The 21468-nt window shown below is 41.5% G+C and overlaps 1 protein-coding gene across 1 annotated transcript in view; it reads left to right on the top strand.

The window, feature by feature from the left end:
- The first annotated feature begins 2160 nt into the window (after window positions 1–2160).
- The window catches only part of LOC105939074 (arf-GAP with GTPase, ANK repeat and PH domain-containing protein 1), a 29505-nt gene continuing 10197 nt past the window's right edge, over window positions 2161–21468 (top strand). Inside the window, 11 exon segments of the mRNA XM_012881082.3 lie at window positions 2161–2993; window positions 3419–3942; window positions 3945–4679; window positions 17372–17430; window positions 17517–17604; window positions 18872–18957; window positions 19068–19209; window positions 19296–19430; window positions 19518–19639; window positions 19796–19954; window positions 21264–21347. Coding sequence (XP_012736536.2) covers window positions 3495–3942; window positions 3945–4679; window positions 17372–17430; window positions 17517–17604; window positions 18872–18957; window positions 19068–19209; window positions 19296–19430; window positions 19518–19639; window positions 19796–19954; window positions 21264–21347 — 2058 coding nt within the window. The 5' untranslated portion in view covers window positions 2161–2993; window positions 3419–3494.

Raw genomic sequence — 21468 nt, 5'->3', positions numbered from 1 at the left:
CCTATAAAAGTCCCCTAGAAAAGTAAGGATGTATGAAGTTATATGGTGTATAATTAAATGTGATGATTTAGATGAGATCCTTACTGGTACTCATGATTCAAGTTACTGGGGTTGATGTATTGCATAAAACATGTACATGTTCTATGCTTTGTGTATTGAAACATTTACATTTAGTTTATTAGAAACAGGCCTGGAAGGATGTTGTAGTTGGATTTAGTATCCCCCTCAAGCGGACCATGTACCGAGATAAATTAATGTTTAAATAACTTTTATATTTACTCGTAAGAGTTTTCTTGATTATATCTATAGAAACCAGCTTACATTTTATTAGGTTAAAGGTCAGTTGATGTTAGCATCATGGTTCTGTTGTCCTCAGGTGCCGAAGCAGACATAGAATGTGTAGCCTCCCAAAAGCCTGTTTAAGGTGCTGTTTCTCATTTAAATAAGGAATGTGTAACTTTGAATAAGATCCTGACTCCAGTGTTGATTTTCAAGCTGAAACAACTGAACTTGGATGTTTGAACAGCTTTATATGGGTTCTACTGCTGAATGTGTATTTCCTCTATGAATAGCCCAAAGATACCCCCATGCCAGGTTAAAATGAATTAATAATAGCTTTTTAAAAAATAAAAAAAAATCTATTTTTGTGTATCTCCGACCCTTTGATATTTATATTGCCATGTTTTCTCTGTGTCTAGTCTGAGTGCAAGTGAAGATAACTTTCTTCCAAAAAAAAAAAACATTAAAGTCTGGCTAAAAGCCTTGTGGAAGAATGTTTTTAGGTGTGATGCAACCAAACTTAACATTTTAGGCCAAAATTCCAAATGATGTGCTTGGCACAAAAAACACAACATCCCCATACAACACCTGGGAAACATGGTGGTGGCAGCATCATGCTACGGGGCAACTTTTCTGGGGAAGGAGCTGAGGATTTTCAAAGTGGATGAAGTTATGAGCTGTTCCAAAAAAAAAAAAAAAACTTCTGTTTGCTAAATAGCTAAAAATGAAGAGAGGGATTTTGGTTTTCAGTATCATGTGTCAAAGTACACATCCAAATCATAAAAAAATGTTTTTTATGATTTTGGGATTGCCTAACCAGCCCTCAGTGCTGTGTCCTGAACAGGTACATCCTCACAATATGACAGCTTTCTTTACAAGATAGTGGCCACTTTTTTGCAAAACAATATGTGGCATGCTCCTAAAGAACATAAAAAACTGACATAAATCAATTAAGTATTAGTTTAAGGGTGTGCACACTTAGGCAAACTGAACCAGGATTTTAATTTTTGCTATTCTTCCAAAAAGAAAAAAATGAAAAGCCAGATCTTTAGAGAGACTAATGTATCCTCTTGGCAGCGCCCAGCCTGACAGTTTAAGTGGACGATCATGTCTCGGTGGGTTTGAAGCTGTGCCAAACTTGCTCCATTTTCAGACGAGGGATTGAACAGAGCTTGGGGTGTTGGTTAAGAACCTAAACCTGCTCTAAAGTTTTCCACATCTTCCTCTCCGACCCGTCTGCAGTGTTTTTTGGTCCTCTTTTTGTTTACTAATGCTCTCTAATAAACCTCTGAGGCCAGAAACAGAACAACTGGACTTATGCTGAGCTCAATTTAGACACAGGTGGACTGTTTCTATTAATTCTGTGACCTTTAAAGACAATTTGTTGCACAGGATTTCATTTTTAGGAATCAGAATTGGGGGGATGGGTCCGGAGATAGCATATCCCAATTAAATGCACCCAGGTTTAAGGTTGCATTGTGACACATCTTCACCATCTTACATAAAATACACATGACCTTACAGCTCATAACAGATGCATATGGGTCTCATACAAACCCGGTCGTATTTATGTTCTTAAAACGTGTCTTTTCTACTTTATCTGAAACATGTTTATTTATTTCAACACCCTAACTTTTAATATCATAGACATCATTCCTCCTTTGGTTTCTAAAAGACGCCCCATTATTCAGGAGAAAATGACTTTATTTTTCAGAGGGGACATGTATTGAGACAGAGTGGAGAAAGCAGGAGCTGTCAGAGGGAGAGAGAGAGAGAGAGAGGGAGGGAGGCGAGACAGAGCTAGAGACAGAGCAGATGCGCTGGCACGAGTAGAGCTGAGGAGGTTCTTTTTCCCTCCCTCTCTCTCTCTCTCTCTCCTTCTCTCTCTCTCCCTCTCTCTCCTTCCTGGCTTGTTTGTTGTAACGGTGCAGGATGAAAATCAGATGAACGTGGGCAAGGACCACCATCGCCGCTGCTGCTGCCTCACAGCGAGCCCCCATCACTCCCAGCCTGATTGCCGGAGCTGCATCCTGAGCTGAGCTGGTTGTGCAGCAGGATAACGACGAGGAGGTGGCGGAGAGCTGCAAGGCTCAGTGGCAGCAAGGAAGAAAAAAAAAAAAAAAAATCTGAGGTTGGGGGGGGGGAAAAGGAGGAGGGGCCGGCTGTGGTGAGCTAGTGGGCTTCCTCTGCCTCACAGACACATTTTATTGACTTGCTAATTGGATGAGGCTCTCGGAGGAGAGGATGCAGTGACCAAGAGGAGCTGCTCTCCAGAGGAGGGATACAGGCGAAAAAAAAGGAAGCCCTGCTTAGGGTCCCTAAATCAGCCTACTTAATCTCCTTTTTTTTTTTTACCCCCCCTTTTCTCTCCGGCAGACATTACAACAGATGTTTTTGAGCGTCTCTCACTGACCCTTACACCGGGCTTATCATTTTACGGATGACATTGTCGAACGGAGGCTCCTGTTGCCAGACGCTTCGTGACAAGTGATCCATTTCCATTTTTTTCTCCCCTGCTCCTTTTTTCACCTGTTTTTTTTTTAATCATTATCTCAGGCTCATCTGCTGGAGCTATTTTTATCAGCCTTCTTTAATATGCCATTTGATATGAGCAGTAATCTGATGGCTGGATGAATTCTTCATCAGATCAAAGCTTCATGGGGATGTGAACGGATCTTCTTGAGGAAGAAGAAGAAGAAGGAAAAAAGATGAAGGTATGATCACAGGAAAAGCCAAGACACACTGTTCTGAAGTGGCATTATTTGATCTGATATAATTTAAGACGTTTGGTCATCTGTAGGCTTTGCTTATTTTCAGACTTAAATTTGGTGTTTTTTGTCTACATGGAGTATTTCTATAGAAAAAAACAGAGCTACACGGGAAGGATTGTGAATGAGTCAGTGGTAGACACTGGTAGTAACAGTGTGTACTGAGGAGGATTAATGAAGGCATTTAAGAAAACAGTGTAGACTTGTTTAACCACTGGGTCAGCACCTTGAAGATATTCAGAACAATTAGCAATGAAACCCATAAACAACCCTTTCATTCAGGTTTTAACATGAGAGTTGCATTCCTGTCAAGTTCTCCCAGAAATTGGTTTGATCTCAGGCTCACGTCTCCCGTGTTTCCTCCGCCTCAGTGTTTGCCATGACTGAGGCGTACAGATGCTGTGAGGTCAGAGAGCAGGCGCCACCGCGCTCAGGTCTGCCGTCCCAATGAGCCAAGCCGGCAGCACGCAGAAACGCACCACCTACCTCATCTCCCTCACTCTGGTGAAGGTTGAGGCCGTGCCAGAGGATGCTGCAGAGAGCCAGACGGAGGGCCTTCCAGAGGGGGAAGGGAGCCCTAGGAAGAAGAAGAAGGAGGAGGAGGTAGAGGTGGAGGCAGAGGAGAACGAGAAGGAGGCTGTGAAAGATGTCCCTGACAGAGATGGACCTTTGTCTGCGGAAGTGGAGCAAAAACAAAAGGCACAGGTGGAGGAGGAAGTGGAACAGGTGCACGAAAGGCACGGCGGCGCGAACGAAAGCAGGGAGAAGGCTGAGAGGAGAGACGTGCATGCACCCCAGAGAGACGCCGTACCCGTTGGCAAGAGCAAAGATGCATCTTTTGCACAACCACCTGTCAGGCAAATGGTCAAGGTGTACGGAGGAACTACGTCTGAGGGAGCGTGCGCAGGGAGGGACCCCGTTCGGATGCCTTACGCCCCAAGACGGAGCTCTACAGGGAGCCTCCCATGATGTTCCTGAAGGGCGAGAACGGAGCGGACCTGAACAGCCGCTCACGTTGCAGCCTCCCGTTCACCGTCCCATCGCAGATCAGCCAGCCTCCTCCTCCGGTTGTGATGAGGTCTCATGCAGGAGGTAACGCTGCTTACGCCAGGGAGCTGAGAGAGACCAGCACGAGCCTGTATCATCCAGCCAAAACTCTGGATCGAAGGGATAATCGCAGCGGGGACCAGTCTCCCCTAGTGGCAGCTACGACTCTGGGGCCTTACAGGGCGTCCTGGGCGGACAGTGACGGCAGAGGCACGCTCATCCGACCCGGAGCACCCATCAGCGGGGGGTTTTCGGGCGTGATGGCCCGAGAGAGCCCGAAGGGGGAGCGGTACAAGGCCGTTTCTGTCTCTTTACCTGCCCCCCCTGCCCCCGATGTGTGCAGGCCCCCAAGGAAAGGAACAAGTTGTACCCTAGACAACAGCGACTTGCACTCTTACTGTGAGGACCCGAGGAAGGTAAAAGAGTGCCAAGGAGGAACAATCCAGCGGGCCCCTCCGCCTCGCGATCGCAAGATGCTCAAGTTCATTAGTGGGATTTTTACCAAAAGTACAACTGGCCCACCAGGCGCCAACACCACACCTCCTCTCTATCCAGCTGGGGATAGGGGTTCGAGTGAGGAGGAAGGTAAGGCAAGCCTGCATGACGTGAAAAAAAGTATTTCTGAATCTCTGTCTCGTTCACTATTTCACTGGTGCATTAACTTTCCTTTCTTAGACTGAGTGGAAACCAATATACTCACAATGGCTTGCACTACTTCTTGTGTGTTTTGAGCAGTTCCGTTTACTCATCCGGTGCGAAATATTCACTTTGTATCACTAGATTTGTGCAAAGTGAAAATTGCTTGCAGCACATGCATAAATAATGAACTATGGCTATTTTTAAGGAATAAACTGTTTACAGAAGTATAATATCTTAACTAGATGTGGACTGGTTAATGGTATAGATACCAAGATTTTAAAAAGTTCTGGTTCCAAAACGGCTAAAAAAAAATAGTTTTAATCCTTTAAGAGATGCTAGAGAAAGCAAATGACTGTATGCAATGCCCTGCCCCTACCTGTTGCTCTGCTCTGCTGGTGAGCTGGTTAAAGAAGACTCTTACATTTCCCTCCCTCATAAAACAGAAATTATTTTTGGTGCTTATTCTATATATTTGCAGAAGTCTATGCATCAAAATCAGAATAGCAATGAATGTTACAAATGATAATTATTATAACTATAACAAATAATATGTTAGGTAGTTTTTTTTCCTGCCACAGGAATAATAGCTGTTAACCTGTTAAATAGATGGCATTAGATGGTACTACAGCATTTTAAAATAAATTATTTTGAGTACAATAAAGATAGATGTTCTAAAGGTTATTGTAAATAAAAAACTTCATAGCAACCCTTGCTTAATGTCAGGACAAGCAGGGATGTCACTGAAAGCTTTACATTGGGAAACATAAAACGAGAGGAATATGATTTACAGTTATCTTGAAGCATGAACTGCTGATGTTTCCCTGAAATGTTTCTGCTTTTCCTTCCCAGCCTTGCGGCTTCATAATAGCTTCATTGTAAATGCAATCAGATCTCTAATCAGATATAATGAAACAATGCTCTTTTGATATTGAACACAGGCCTAAACGGCTTTTGGTGTAAATGTGACTGCATTGAAAAAAAAACCCTCAGTATTTCTCCATTAAGAGCTGAGAGATGAGTATCGATTTGAGACCTTTGTTTTAAAATGTATATTTCCTTATTCTCTATTTAAGCATTCAAACATCTTTCCAACAACTTTGAAATGGAGGAACTGGAATTCAGTGTTGGTATTAATATTTATTTTAAACTATTTTGTAATATTATAAAACTCTTGCAAAGTATAAAATACATATTTTCACATTCCAGCTTTGCTGATGCAATGCTGTTTCTTTTTCTTTACAGAGTGGAATAAATAATGTATAGAATATTTTCTGCAGCTAGTGAAAAAAAATTGTGTAGTAAACACACCTTTTACATTATATTGGATCTGCCTTGCATATGTGTGGTATTTGATCAATGGCTTTAAAAAGGTAATGGTTCAGCATAGCCTTATAAACCTCTGATACTTTGACACCCATTCATTGGCATTATTGTCACCACTTTGCAACCCCATGCTACATCTAGGTGCTACTACTAAGAAATTGACATACATTTTACACATGAGATGGCAATAACCCCATAACCTTACTTCATCTTTGAGACATTATGCAGACGCTCCATCTGCGCGGATGAAGATGAACTCGCCTCTGCACGGTAATGCTTGAAGTCATTGTCATCAGTGATAAATTGGCTGTGTCTTCCAGTTATTCCAGTTGATAATAAACTAACAGCCTGGGGCAGCCATAGTGTGAGTACAGTATTAAACCTTCAACCCAAGATGGTCAGGCAATTGTTAGGTATGGGGGAAAGAATTTGAGAGCAACATGGCAGAAAAAATTAGTTTACTTGTTCTTGATGCAGTAGCACACTGCCCATTCTACACATTTCATGTGACAGGACTTAGTTGTTGACAAAATGTACCTACTTAATTTCTTCATTTTTGGAACCATGACAAAAGGGCTCTTAAGTACATCAACACATTTAGCAAAAATAAATAAATAAATGAAGAGAGAAAACTGTCCCCATTTCTTAAACAATAAATTTCTTAAGACATCAGTATAATTGGACAATGAAATAATGAATTTGTCTTTGTATTTTATCATGAAAACCTATCTAAATGTCAAGCGAATTGTTGTTGAAAGCAGGTTTTTTGACCACCAACAAGATTTTAATGAAGATACACATGAAAGAGCTGACACCTATTTATTCAGTATGGCCCCCGAACGAATACTAACAAAAACGGTCAACTATGAACTTGATTGACACTGGACAATGTGTTTTAAAAATCACCCTAAAGCTTCAGTATTTTTTCGCTCCATACGGCAGAATTTCACAAATTTTACTCAAACAGAAATCAATTCACAATGATTTCATGTTTTTTTCTGAATAAAGCACACAAAACAATGCCACTGGTTGAGATCCAAAATTCAATCGACGCAACAACATTCTAATTTTCCACTGTTCCACTGAAATGATCTTAGACAAAGAGTACAGGATTTGAGTGAGCTCTGAATATAATTTGTCGGGAGTAAGTGGGACATGAATAATTAAGGTTGGGGATACACAGAGCTGTGTTCATGGCAGGGCGAGGGGAGCGGGAACCTGCTACTTCCTGCTCTGTGCGTGGGGTTAATCAGCCTTCAAATGCACCCTATTCATTTGTCAGAGGCATGTTGCGTTTAAATGTAAGTAAAGTGCCTGTCAGCCACATAGTCACGACAAGCTTGTCACCACAGAAAAAAAAACACTTGTTCCTCTCAGATGAGATAAAAATACTAACAATCTAACTTTAACCCAAAAATATTGGCAAAAAAAAGACATGCCAAAGCATCATGCGTCCACAGGTGGACATCATGTCTGAGTGCTTCTCACTCAAATCGCTGTCTCCATGAGAGACCGCTTATTGTATGGAGACCCAGACTGGAGGCTTCTGGAAAACGGAGTTGCCATGGCAACAGCAAGCAATGAGAGATGCTGGCTGGTCTGCACTGTGACGCTCTGGATGGGGGCGATCTGGGCGTGGGGATCGCCCAGAGATGGAGACAGCATAATGGTGGTGCTGATTGGTGGTGCTGATTGGTGGTGGGGGTGGCGGGATTTCGTAAAAAAGTTAGACGCTGGCTCCCAAAGGAGCCGTGCCGATGCTGCCGCTCCGCCCAGAACATCGTGACCCGACAGTTTTCCTCAGTGTGGCTACACGCGTCTTATCTGTGTCAGTGCTTCTGCCGGTAAAGAGTCTGCGAGAGCGCACATCTGCGAGCAGTTTCTCAATGTTAGGCAGAATGTGTGTTTGTTTTTCAAAGCTCCAGCCTCTTTCTTATCTGCAGACAGGCGATGTTCATTACGGCTCTGTCTGAGGGTTTTTACTCACTCACCAAGGTATCTTCTTCCCAGCTTTGTTGAAAAATCCCTCTGCTACAGAGATATCCCTAACACATTCTGTAGCGTGGAGCATAAACCCGTTCAGATAGCTTCCCTGATGTACAATGCTTTGCAAAGGTATTAATGGCTCTTTAAATTTGTCCCACTTTGCTACTCTAAACGCCAAACTTTATTGTATTTAATTTACTCTTCACGTGAAAGAATACAATCTAATTAAAACAATTGCTTTTTGGAAGATGCAAAATTATTAACTGTTGGTAATATGACCTCAGTGTAACATTAGCTGTCCTATAAAGCCCTCAGAGGTTTGTTAGAGAACATCTGTGGACAGCATAAGGAATGCCAGGAAACACAGCAGACCGGCGAGGGAGAAAGTTATAAAAGGGTTGGTGGTAACTCTGGAGGACCTGCAGAGATTCTCAGCTCATTTTTTTGAAGCCGTCAACTGAGGCACAGCTATTAGAACCTGCTATTTGTGGCACAACGGCAAGAAGAAATCCATATCTGAAGGAAAGCCTTAAGAAGCAAACCTGGGGAAGAAGGTGATTTGGTCACATGAATCCAAAATACACATTCTGACCTGAGCTTACCGTTATTATGGAAGAAAGCTAACACAGAACATCATACCAAGGTGGCAGCATAATGCTGTGGGAACGGCTTTCTTTAGCTGTTGATGTAAAAACGGGGCAGTCCTGACAGAATACCTGTTAGAAGACACATGAGAAGTTAGAGGTCAAACCTCCAGCATTAAAATATGACCAAAGCACATGGATGCTGTAAAGCAGGGGTGTCAAACTCATTTCTATATAGGGCCACTTTGGCGTCACAAAGTCATGAAAAGGGTCGGTTGCACGTGTATGGACGATACTTTTCATTTCATAATTTCATTCCAGTTCAGATAGAAGTATAAAAAATGCACAGTAACATAAAAGTAGCAACCTTAGGCTCAGTATATACAGTTTATCTGCAAAAAAAGGTGATATTGGGGTGAGTTACACTTACAGGAGGCACAGTTTTAGCCACTTTATACACTTTAAAAAGATATATGCCTCTACTTTATGACATGATATGCTTTTTTTTTTTGGCTCTTGAGGGCCTGATAACTTACCTTGACCGGCCGGATTTGGCCCGCGGGCCTTGAGTTTGACACCTGTGCTGTAAAGGATCCAAACCGGGTTAAGATCCAAGCCTCTAGATATGTTCGAGTGAGCCAAAGTGCAGACCTAACTCCAAAGGAGAATCTGCGGCCGAAATAGTTGAAAACTGATGTTTACGGAGAAGCTCTTCATGTAACGTGAGTGAGGATGACCCATTTTACAAAGAGGAGTGGATGAAAATATTTAGTCCTTAGTCAAACACACACCAGAAAACCTGCTAAACGCAGCAAAAGGTAGTTCTACAAATTATGTGGCTCTGAGGGCCTGATAATAAATACGCAACACCACACAAGAGTGGATGGTTTGGTAAGGCACAGCACACATTCCCAATCACACGTAGATAGACACACTAGGGGCTCCTTGGGCATCGGTTTCTTTGCATGAGCATCAGGTTGCTATGACGATTTACTCATCCATGGCTGCCAGACAAATTCAGTGCGGTCATTTATTCACACATTAGACCTTTTTTTTTTTTTTTGGCTATTGTTGAGGAAAATATCTTAGTTGTTTTATTTAATCAGGCAGTTGTATGGAGAATAATAAAAAGAAATCCTCAGGCCTCAAGACTTTGTCTCCCCTTCAGGGCAAAGTAAACATGCAGCTTGCAGGATGTGTTGGGAGTGGGTACATGGCTGTGAGGTCATTTGGCTTGACCCCTAATCTGACGGTAATAAATTAAGCTTTACCAAGAAGAACAGCCTCTTTGTTTTAGAAGCAGATCCTTCATGTCTGGGGTCCCCCTCAAAACAAAGCAGGAGGGGCAGGCAGCCTTTTAAAAGATGTCTTCAGAGTAATGTAAGACAGACAGAATGACTTGCATCGCCATGGGGCAGGAGGTAATATACTGAATACAGCAAAATGGTAATGTAAGTTTTGTGTCTCCTTTTGGAATTCCAAATGAGTTAGATATGCATATTTTAAATGTTCGCCTCTGATCATTGTTTCTCCTTTACTGCCAAATCTTAAACCGGGCCTTCAGACATAAGCAGGAGCAGGCCAGTATTAATATCTACACTATCTAAAACTGAAATATAGATAAAGCTGTGCTCCGTCTAGAAGCATATTCAAAAACACATGATTTATTTGGTCTTCCCTTTTTGGCTTCCCATGGTAAAAACTCATCAAAAGAAATAAATACATGAGGTGCTTGTTCCCAAGAGTTAAAGCTAGATACAGACAGATCAGTGGCCAACTAGAATGAGGAGGTGCAGAGCCATTGTAACTAATCAGAGCTACAGTGTTTTGTCCTGTTGGATAAAAACATTTATGGAATCAGAATCAGAATCAGAATCAGACATACTTTAATCATCCCAGAGGGAAATTACTTATGGACTACCGATGCTTTGTATATAGATTAGCTAGCAGTACCGCATTCAGCCAGTAGGGTGTTAAATGTTTCATGTCTGAAGTGCTACATGTTTGTAGTAAAAGTCATAGCCTTACAGTGGTGTGAAAAGGTCCGTACAGATTTCCTGTCACACTTTTTAAAGAATTAGATCAATTTATATTGGATGAAGATAACCTGAGTAAAATGGTAGTTTGTACTTGTATAGCGCTTTATCAAGTCGGACAAAGTGCTTTTCACTACAGTCAGTCATTCACCAATTCACTCTCATCCACACCCTGAGTAGAAAACATAAAAAAAACTCCCCGGTGGATGATAGATCTCAAAAAGCAACAAATCATCAAAAAATAGAAATAGGAAGAAAACAAAGTCATTGACATCTTCTCGTCTGGGAAAGGGTTGCAAACCCATTTCTAAGACATTAGGAAGCCAGTAAAAACCAGCGTTGGAGCTATTATCTTCATCTGGAGGAAAGCTTATTTTGTGCATGTCCATCATGTGTGGCCAAGGTTGAATTTACCACATAGCTTCCTGGTTTTTGTTTAGTGTTTTAAGATTTCGTGTTGTTTATTTAAACTGTAGCTGGTCAAGAAGGAGGAACATGGAATTCACCAGCTGCGTTAGAAATGGTCTGCTGGCCATGTTGACTCAGCTATGCAGCACAAACACATAAAGGAGTGGCTGGGGTGTCAACCAAGGAAGTGCAAATATGATGGTATCGGGCTGCAAAAGCATAAAAAAAAAAAGTCTAATCCTGAGAAGCTTGACAGCTGAGATAGAACAGGAATCAAAACAGCGGTTTTAATAGATGAAGAAGGCTATGCTTCTGAAGACGTTGCAGAGGCACTAAAAGACCCGAAAGCATGGAGGCGAAACAGGAAGCAGACAGGGAATAACCAAACAGGCTGCAGGGCAAGAAATCAAGAAAACCCACATTTAAATCCAGACCAAACACATGTGGGAAGAGAAGCACGGAAGGCGCAGTTCAGCAGGGAAAACAGGTCACTTCATAATGACTCTGATAATGCGATGTGAACTAACCAGCTAAAATGTGTCAAAGGAAGGATTATACAGAGCAACTCATCACTAAAACAGGTTAGTTAGTTAACACAATCAAAATAGACTTATTTAGAGTAAACCTGCTTTCACTGTGTTTCCATTCGTTCCACTTACATCTGCATATCTCATTGTTTTAAGTGGGCCTAAAGATGAAGGGATTCAAATCTTTGGAAACATCAAATGCTGTCACATAGATGATATGTGTTCATCATTTATGGCGTGCTGGCATTTCGTATGCTGTCTGCGTGTTGGCATGAAGGCTGTGAAATCTGAAGTGAGCCGCTATATAAGAGCAGAAGGAGTTATTTTTACTGGGATCTGTCATCTTCTACATGTTTCCTTCTCTTCCCCCTCCAATACTTAACAATCAGGTTCAGTACTCCACAGACAGTGTATGACAGCTGCAAAGTGGTTTGATACATTTCAGCAGAATTAGTCAAGAAACAGGTTTGAGCGTCGTCATGTTGAGCCACGTCAAGTGTTTGGCATGTGAAAATGAGTGAATCCTCAGAGCACAGGCATAGTATAGCATGGGATGAGGTATTAGGGTAATGGCATTATTTGTGCAGCATTTACCTACATTACATTGCAAACACTCCCCACCTTTATTCGGGACACATTGCTATTTCCGGGTCGGACCCCCTTTCCTCTTCAGAATGGCCTTAATTTGTGACAAAGATCCAACGAGGAATGGGAAACATTCCTCTGTAATTTTCATTCACAATGACATGAAAGCATCACATAATTGTTTTAACGTTGCGTCCCATAGAGTAAATCTCTTGTTGTACCACAATCCCAAAGGTGCTCGGTTGGTTTGAGAGCTGCCGACTACGCAGGCCATCACGTTTGAGAAACTAGTTTCCTATGATCTGAGCTTTGAACATGGCTCACTCTCCTGCTGGGAGTAGCCATCAGAAGATGGGAGCGGGCATGGCCAGCTTTAATACTGAGGCGGGTTCTGGGTTTTATTAGAAGTTCGGATTACAACAAAAATGTATCAAGGACATGTCACCACAGAAAAATGTAATGTAAAATGTATCAATGTATCACCCATACCGTAACACCAGCAGCAACCTGAAGTTGATGCACGGCAGGATGGATCTATGCCATCAGAACTTACCATCTTCAACAGTTTTCCAATGTGTTAACATCCAGTTTTTGTGAGCCAGTGTGAATTATAGCTTCGGATGCTTGTTCTTAGGTGGCAGGAACGGTGATCAGGTGTGGTCTTCTGCTGCTGCAGGCCATCAGCTGGAGATCAGACAGGTCATGCTACACTATCAGATACACAGAAAGTCGATGCCGGGCCGTTTAAAGCTGCTTACGCCTCAGACGCACAAACAGCCATTCAATGGTGTGAAGGTAGAATTAGAAATCTTTAAAAACATTTTCATGAGGAAACCATGAAATCTAAAGCAGAACACAACCAAAAACATGATTAGTATCAGATTTAGGGCCTCTTGGAAAAGTTGAATGGATCAGAAGAGCTTTGATGTTTGCTAAAGAGAAAGGCTGAATAAATGAACCAATCCAGCAATAAATAACTAAAAAAAGGAAGGAAGGAAGGAAGGAAGGAAAGAAAGAAGGAATGAAAGGAGGATGGAAAGGAGGAACGAAGGAAAGATGGAAGGAAAGAATGAATGGAGGATGGAAGGAATGAAGGAAGGCAAGAATGAATGAAGGAAGGAAGGAAAGAAAGAAGGAATGGAGTAAATAAAGAAAGAAAGAAAGAAGGAATGAAAGGAGGATGGAAAGAAGGAATAAAGGAAGGATGGAAAGAAGGAATAAAGGAAGGATGGAAGGAAAGAATGAATGGAGGATGGATGGAAAGAAGGAAGGAAGGAAAGATTGAAGGAAGGAATAAATGAAGGAAGGAAGGAAGGAAGGAAGGAAGGAAGGAAAGAAGGAAGGAAGGAAAGAAAGAAGGAATGGAGTAAAGAAAGAAAGAAAGAAAGAAGAAATGGAGTAAAGAAAGAAAGAAAAAAAGAAAGAAGGAATGGAGTAAAGAAAGAAAGAAAGAAAGAAAGAAGGAATGGAGTAAAGAAAGAAAGAAAGAAAGAAAGAAGGAATGAAAGGAGGATGGAAAGAAGGAATAAAGGAAGGATGGAAGGAAAGAATGAATGGGCCATGGAGGAGGAGATTCCCTGCCCTTCTTCCGTCTTCCGCCTTCCTGGAAGGAAGGAGAAGGAGGAAGGAAGGAAGGAGGAAGGAAGGAAGGAGGAAGGAAGGAAGGAAGGAAGGAAGGAAGGAAGGAAGGAAGGAAGGAAGGAAGGAAGGGACTGATTTAATCAATGTGTCAGTGAGATCTGAAACAGAAGTAATGTTACATTTTCAAGTATTGCTTTTCCATTTTTTTAAAACCAGCCAGTATTAATGAGTTTTCATTTACTGTTTAGGGTATTTTAAAAGAAAAAAAAGTTAATTCAAAAATGAGAATCATAGCAACAAGAAGAGCAGAATGAGGCTCCTGTGGTGCTGTGTGATCCACCTCACTACTGAGCTCAGATCAAGATTAAAACCAGTGAGAGTCGTCTCCTCCGTACTGGCCTGTCCAGGGCGTAAAAGACATTTGATCCAAAAGCAGCTCTGTGGCTTTTCATTAAATAAACCGTGGCATTATAGTAAATCTTTAAATTCTCTGTCTACACTATAGGATTTTCTTTTCGAGAATAAATCGACAGCATAATGGGAATGCTGCTCTACCAGTGAAAGCCATACACTGCTAGACTTTAAGTAGCGATGATCACAACCTGTCTACTGAATAAACCGCAGGCTAACATCTATGTGGGTTGTTGTTATAATGTAACTGAGTTAATTATGACCACCGCGGCTAACTTTTAGCTCTCAAACCTTAATAAAAGATGACCATATTGTTGTTGCTATTGCTATAGATGGATCTATTTCCATTATATCTGCACCAAAACACAGGACACAGTGACGGCGTGCTGGGTCCAGAACAGGACATGATGTGAGATACTCAGGAGACTTGGAAGAAGTGATCCGCAAACTTTGGGATCACAAACTATTGCTGTTATTTTTCTATTCAGCTTAAATTAGACATTCCCTCTGAATTAAACCCAGGTGACTCCGGTTATTATTTTTTTTTAAATATCCATCATTTTGGCTCTTTGATAGTTTTGATATATAAATATCCATCATTTTGGCTCTTTGATAGTTTTTCTATATATATATATATATATATATATATATATATATATATATATATATATATATATATATATATATATATATATACATAATAGATTCTGCTCACCTTTTAATTTCCTCTTAGATTTAAAGATGCTCAAATAGACAAGGTTTGTATAGCATTTACTCCTTTTTTCCTCCCCCAGAAAAGGTCAACTTGTTGAATTCATTTTCAACGCTACATACATCTTGAAAACCTTTTTAGAATTTTATCAATGTGAAACTTAACAGCGTGACCCTGCTTTTGAACGAGGACCCGCTGGAGGAAGCTGATTAAATAGGCCAGGATCACTACACTAATTTAACTCTGGTGGATCAAAGGTAATCTGACTACGCTAAGCACGTTTAAGATGCCAAAGAGGGTCATTCTAGTTGTAATTGATTGAGGTCCTCCCCACAGCAGGGCTCAAAGACAAACACATTTCAGCTGTACATTAAGAGATAGGAAAAGTGGACTTTGGAGGTACATATATGTCTTGATTAAATAAAGTGCACACATTTTAAACTTAGTAGGCTTACTTATTTTTACTCTAAGGCGTTGTGGGTTAGTCAAATGTATGGTTTTCTGAGTTCCCTGTCATAAATGCAACAGGAATCTGCATCTAGCTGTCACAGTATGGTTCTGTTTAAGTTTGGTTTGTGGACTGATGGGGACTTTTTCTGTTTATATTGTCACAATTTTACATTTTCTGTTTTAGTTTGTCACAGTTTGGGTTTTGTTCATCATTCAGTAGTCAGCCAGCCCCTGTCACCTTCCTGTTCACTCCCCAGTCAGTTCATTCATTCATTCATCTGCCCAGACCATTCCCACCTGTTTTCCCTGATTAAGTTCCAACTCAGCTCACCTGTTGTTACCTTGCCTTTATATACCTGCCTCACTGAGTCACTCACTGCCAGATCGTCAGGTCATCTCATGCCATCTCCTTGCTTCTCACTCGTGATTCTGCCACCGTGTTTTTCTGTCTATCTCCGTGCTCCACCAGCTTGGACTCAATACCAGTGACATCTGCTTCTCCTGGTTTGTTTTTTGCCTTTTTTTCATTAAACACCATTTTTTTTGTAAACTCTGTCTGGCTGAATTTTGGGTTCGTCAGCAACTACCGTTCCACCAACATGGTTAAAAAGTAGATACTGTACATTTGTTTGTCAATAACCTTACAAAATCCATAATGGAATAAATAAATACATTCCCCCATTGGATCGTTTTCATTGTACAGCATGTTGATGATGTCCTTTTATTTGCTAAAAGTTTTTTTTTTTAACACTTTATTGTAGTTGGGTCTAAAATGACACTACACCCATCTCAATATTTAGTACAGCTGTTTCACCCTTCAGCTCTCTCAGCTAAAGGGAACATATCTTGCATGGTACTTTTTTTTTTTTTTTTAGCCCTTAACTACATTTTGTTGTGTACTTAAAGTCTCTGAGTGGAGAATGTACTCTCTCCAGGAGCAGCGTAGAGATCTATATATTCTGTTTGGGTCATATGTTTCAAACTGTTCTGTTACATGTTTTTGTTTTTTGTTTCAACAATTACATCAGTATTTGCTGTGGAGCTGCTTAACAAAGTCATGGACGTCCAGCTAAACATTTTTGTGAATCTGCCATTTATATCTTTCTGTTTTTGTCGGGATTTTGTAGTCCAAGCTAAAAAGATGTTGAAGCGACAAGTGGATAAGTGAAAATGTTCGGTCGTTGGGTGTTATTAACCCCAACAATTAATCACACCACCCTGGCCGGACTGGGTAGAACACTCTGTGACCTGGAGGGGGTGGTGGTGGTGGGGGGTTGAAGGGTATGCTTTGCATTTAAATAGCCTATATTATGTAAAAAACTACTTTTTTGCGCTTTTAACTATGCTGTGATGCTATTTCTCTGTCAAACTCATGCCCAATGCAGCGGTAAACCTTATTCATGCATGTCTAAGCAATTCTTGAGAATTCTGGTCTACGTAGAGCTGTCATTACCCCTGCCCTCCAGGAAGTACCTTCTTTGACTGTGCCGCCCCTGCCCAGTAAACAACACGCCCACTTTCTCTGATCAGCAAGCGATGTGTGTGTGTGTGTGTGTGTGTGTGTGTGTGTGTGTGTGTGTGTGTGTGTGTGTGTGTGTGTGTATATATATATATATATATATATATATATATATATATATATATATATATATATATATATATATATATATATATATATATGCACCAAACAAGTCAATGTCGGACACAGGGGTAAAAGAGAGATTCAGACCAAAGCATTGAAGTTCCACCTCATATAGATCACAACTGAATGGTTTCAGTGTGAAAAGGAAGAACTGGGAAACCATGATATGTCTCCTTTAATGTAACTAGAAAATAGAAATAGCTGCACAAGACTAAGAACTGTGACCCACAAATTCAGGACATTATCCAGCATCATGTCGTATTCACTCATGTTCTGCATCTTTTGACATATAAAGTCGCTCATATACATATTTAATCGCATTGCTGTGCTTCGTTTCTAGGCAAATATCTCCACGTTTGCTCTGTTTTTACTGCTGTCAATCTCTCTCCTCAGTTGTGTGCACCAGCAGTCAAGAATGGCCCATGAGTCAAACCGTTCAAGAGCTTCATCTGGTAAGCCCGAGGGCACGGTGTGGCTTCTGCAAGCCTCTGATCTGGACTTGATGCTGGATGAATGTCTGTCGGTGTTTGTTCTGCAGGGTGTGTTGGGGGGACTGTGCAGTGGCAAGTCCGCCCTCGTCCATAGACACTTGACAGGAAGTTATCAGCCGGAGGAGAACGCAGAGGGTCGGTCCAGCATCTTTTCATCTGTTTCCCTGTAATCCTGACGCTTTGTCGTGTTTTAGTTGAACTTCATAAAATAAACCAACATCAAGTGGTTTGATAATTTGTGAAATGGAATTAAAATCATACATGGTTTATGTATTCTTTTGCATCTGAAAAGAGGGATTTACGGCTGTAATGAGGCCTCTTTAGTCTGAAACCCTCCAAATAAATGCAAACAAGTACCATCTAAAAACTCACCTCATTAATAACTACAATCCATCTGTGTATGAGTTAAGCTCAGAATAAATGCAGCTGTCCTGTGAAGGCCTCGGAGGGTCATTAGAGAACATTAGTGAGCAGAAAGCATCATAAGGACCAAGGAACACAGCAGGCAGGTCAGAGAGAAAGATGTGGGGAAGTTTAAATAAGATTATAAATCAATATCCCAGGCTTTGAGCATCTCAAAAAGAGCTGTTTGATTCACAATCTGAAATACCTGAATATCTAATAAGCCATGCATCCACAAATCTAACATTATGGAAGACAAAAAAATAATTAAAAAGTTGAGCTTGTAGGAGAAGATGACATGTATACATGTTACTTTTTGGCCCATATGCAAATAAAATGCTGTGTGGTGGAAAACTGTCGCTGCACGTCACCTTGAGAGCACCAACTCAACATTGACACAGTAGTGGTGGCACCATGCTGTGGGGAGGCTTTTATTTTGCAAGAACAAGGGAAGCTGATCAGAGTTACTGGGGAGATTGATGGATCTCTCCTTCCAGCTGGACAACGGCCCTGAACATGTAGTCGGTGCTACAATTAAGACCTATACCAATCAAATTCACATGCTAGATGGGCCCAGTCAAAGTCCAGACCTAATTCCAGTGTAATCTGTGCCAAGAATTATGAACGGAGTTGAGACTGATCTGTTTTGCAAAGAACAATGTATCTCCAGATGTGCAAAGCTGGCGGAGACATTCTCCCGAAGACGTGCAGCTGTCATTTCAGTGAAAGGTGGTTGTGGAAACTATTGACTAAAAGGTGCTGAATGCAAATATTCGGTTTTATAATTTAATTTATTCAGCACATTTTTAAAAAACCATGTATCGTTTTCCTTCCACTTAAAAATTGTGCACTACTTTTTTACTGGTCTTTCACACGAAGATCCAATAAAATACGTCAAAGTTTCTGGTTGTAACGTGGCAGCATGTGGAAAAGATATAAATACTTTTACAAAGTCAAAGTATTTATGAATGCCGTGAAATCTGTTTGTGATGTCGAGCAGGTCGGCAGTTCGTTAAGGACGTGCTGGTGGACGGACAGAGCCACCTGCTGATAATCAGAGAAGAGACCGAGCTCCCAGGGCCTCAGGTGGGCCGCGGGCTGACCCAGCCTGCTGTAACCTGACAAAAAAAACAACAACATATAGCACATGTTTTCTGGGACTCTGATTTCTATTTGTCTCCTTTTCCGTCTCTTAGTTTGCCAGCTGGGTGGATGCAGTCATTTTGGTCTTCAGTTTGGAGAACGACGCCAGCTTTCAGGAAGTTTACAAATTCTACCACCAGCTTTCTCTGCATCGGCCCATCACTGAGATACCCTTTGTAGTCGTTGGTACTCAGGGTGAGCCTCTCCTGTTCCGCCTCTGCTGGGATGTTTTCCAGATGGGACTTTGCTTTAGTCCTAATGAAACTTTGTTCCTTTCCCAGATAAGATCAGCAGCACAAACCCCAGAGTGGTCGACGACGCCAAGGCCCGACAGCTGTGTTCAGACGTGCGGCGCTGCACTTACTATGAAACCTGCGCCACTTACGGCCTCAATGTGAACAGAGTCTTCAACGATGGTGTGTGTGTGCATCAACCTGCACGGTCATTCTTTTTCCTTCTTTTTTTTATTGTTAGATCTAACTTTTTATTGTTTTATTCAACAGCTGCTCAGAAGATCATGGCAGCCAAGAAACAAGCCGCTTTGCTGGCTTCCTGTAAATCTCTTCCCAATTCTCCCAGTCACTCCGGAGGCTCCACTCCAGTGTCCGGTGTCTTTCCAGGACAGGTGAAACCTACTGCCTGTATATAATCCATTGCATGTTTGATTTAGGTCAGGATTTCTCAGGTATTGAAATGGCTGCTGCATTAAACTCGTTTCCCTCCTCTTGCTCAGTTGTCATACTCCCTCCTCCCCTCTGCTCCTACTCTCTCCTCTCTGTAGGCCAGTAACGGAGGTCAGAGCAGCGATTACTCCTCATCCCTTCCCTCCACTCCTGTGATCAGCCATAAGGAGATTGCCAGGACGCTGCGAGGGGAGAAAGGGGACAGCGGTGTGCCTGGGTCCGTCCGCAGCGTCCGCAAGCGCACTCCGAGATTTGTGGTGAGCGCAGCACAAGCCAGGATTTTGCTCTTTAGAGCATAAATTAGAACAGGACTGAAAAGTTAATTTACATCGAGATTTATTCCACACTGAGTAATATATTGTGTGTTTTTTTTAACGTTTTTAACTTTAATTTAGATGGTTCTGGCTTACAGCTAATATTAGAATGTTATGCAAGACCGATGAAAGTGTTAAAAGCGTTTCTTGCATATTCAGCCCATCTCAACTCACGCTACAGCATCTAAGCGAGATCAAGATGTGGGCTTTGACTCAGCCCAGGACTTCCCATTTATAAATTATAAGCCAGTCCTTGGTGGGGCAATAAATCGATTCAATTGATTAATTTGAATTTAGAAGATTACATTTTTGGAAAGTCAGGATTTTATTTTGCCAATGCACTCATTGGGCTTCCATGAAGAGAATAGCATGGACTGCTGGTTATTTGTTTAGGTAAATATACTGTCAATATTGTAAAAGAGGAAACGTTCTCTTTTCTCCTACTACCTTTTTTATCCCATAAAACCATCTTGCTTTTCCTCCCCATCTCACCTTTTCTGTATTTTTTTTTCTTTTCTTTCTTGAGTTGTTAACTGATGACAACCCTTCTCTTTGATTTACTTACTTACATCTTCTGTAAAGTTCCTCCTCTAGTTCAGTGGATTGCAACCCTTTGTGTCACATACCACCAGCTATTGTCCAGAGTGACCTGCACTGCAAAAACGGATCTAAAAATAAGTCAAATGTTCTTCAAGTTAGTGTATTTATCCTTGATTTGAGCAAGTAAATACGATTATCTGCCAATGGAATGAGTATTTTGACCCCTAAAATAAGATAATTAGACATCCTGCACTTGAAATAAGATGATGGAGATGAATTGTTCCTATTTTAAGTGCAAAAATCTTATTCCATTGGCAGATCATCTTATTTACCTGCTCAAATCAAGGAAAAATACTTTAATTTTAAGAACATTTTACTTGTTTCTAGTTCTGTTTTTGCAGTGTGGTGCTGGGACACGTCTAACCCCCAACCCCCCCCCCCCCTTAGCTCCGCCCCTGTTTGCAAGACAATATTAATGCGTTATTCATGTCATTGACTGAGTGTAAACATTTGATCAGAGCTGTAGCCGTAGAAATAATGCAGAAGGCTCGGTCTGACCTTGTTTATCTGATGTTATTGCTCTGCTCAATGCCAGCCTTTCCAGTCTGCAGATGCTTTCCAGCAGATGTATTTCATTCCTTTTATTGAATAATAATCTCGACTAATGACTCCATCCCTGCCACTCAATCAGCTTTTCCTTCCGTCCTCGCAGGGCCGGAGAGGCAGCGACTCAAACAGGCGGAGCGCAGACTTTAAGGGCGACTTCGGCAGCGGGCGATTCATCCCCATCAAACAGGTAGGACACGGATTTATGTCTGACACAGGATACAGATAAGATGTATCAGATGACCCTCCGCCGAGGACACGCGGCACCAGCAGTCGCTTGGGAATTGTGCGAAGCCAGTTTCGTCACATTG

The sequence above is a fragment of the Fundulus heteroclitus genome, chromosome 20 (genome assembly GCF_011125445.2).
Source record: "Fundulus heteroclitus isolate FHET01 chromosome 20, MU-UCD_Fhet_4.1, whole genome shotgun sequence".
Taxonomy (NCBI): Eukaryota; Metazoa; Chordata; class Actinopteri; order Cyprinodontiformes; family Fundulidae; genus Fundulus; species Fundulus heteroclitus.
Note: the sequence above shows the minus strand (reverse complement) of the source record. Positions and strands in the feature narration are given on the sequence as shown.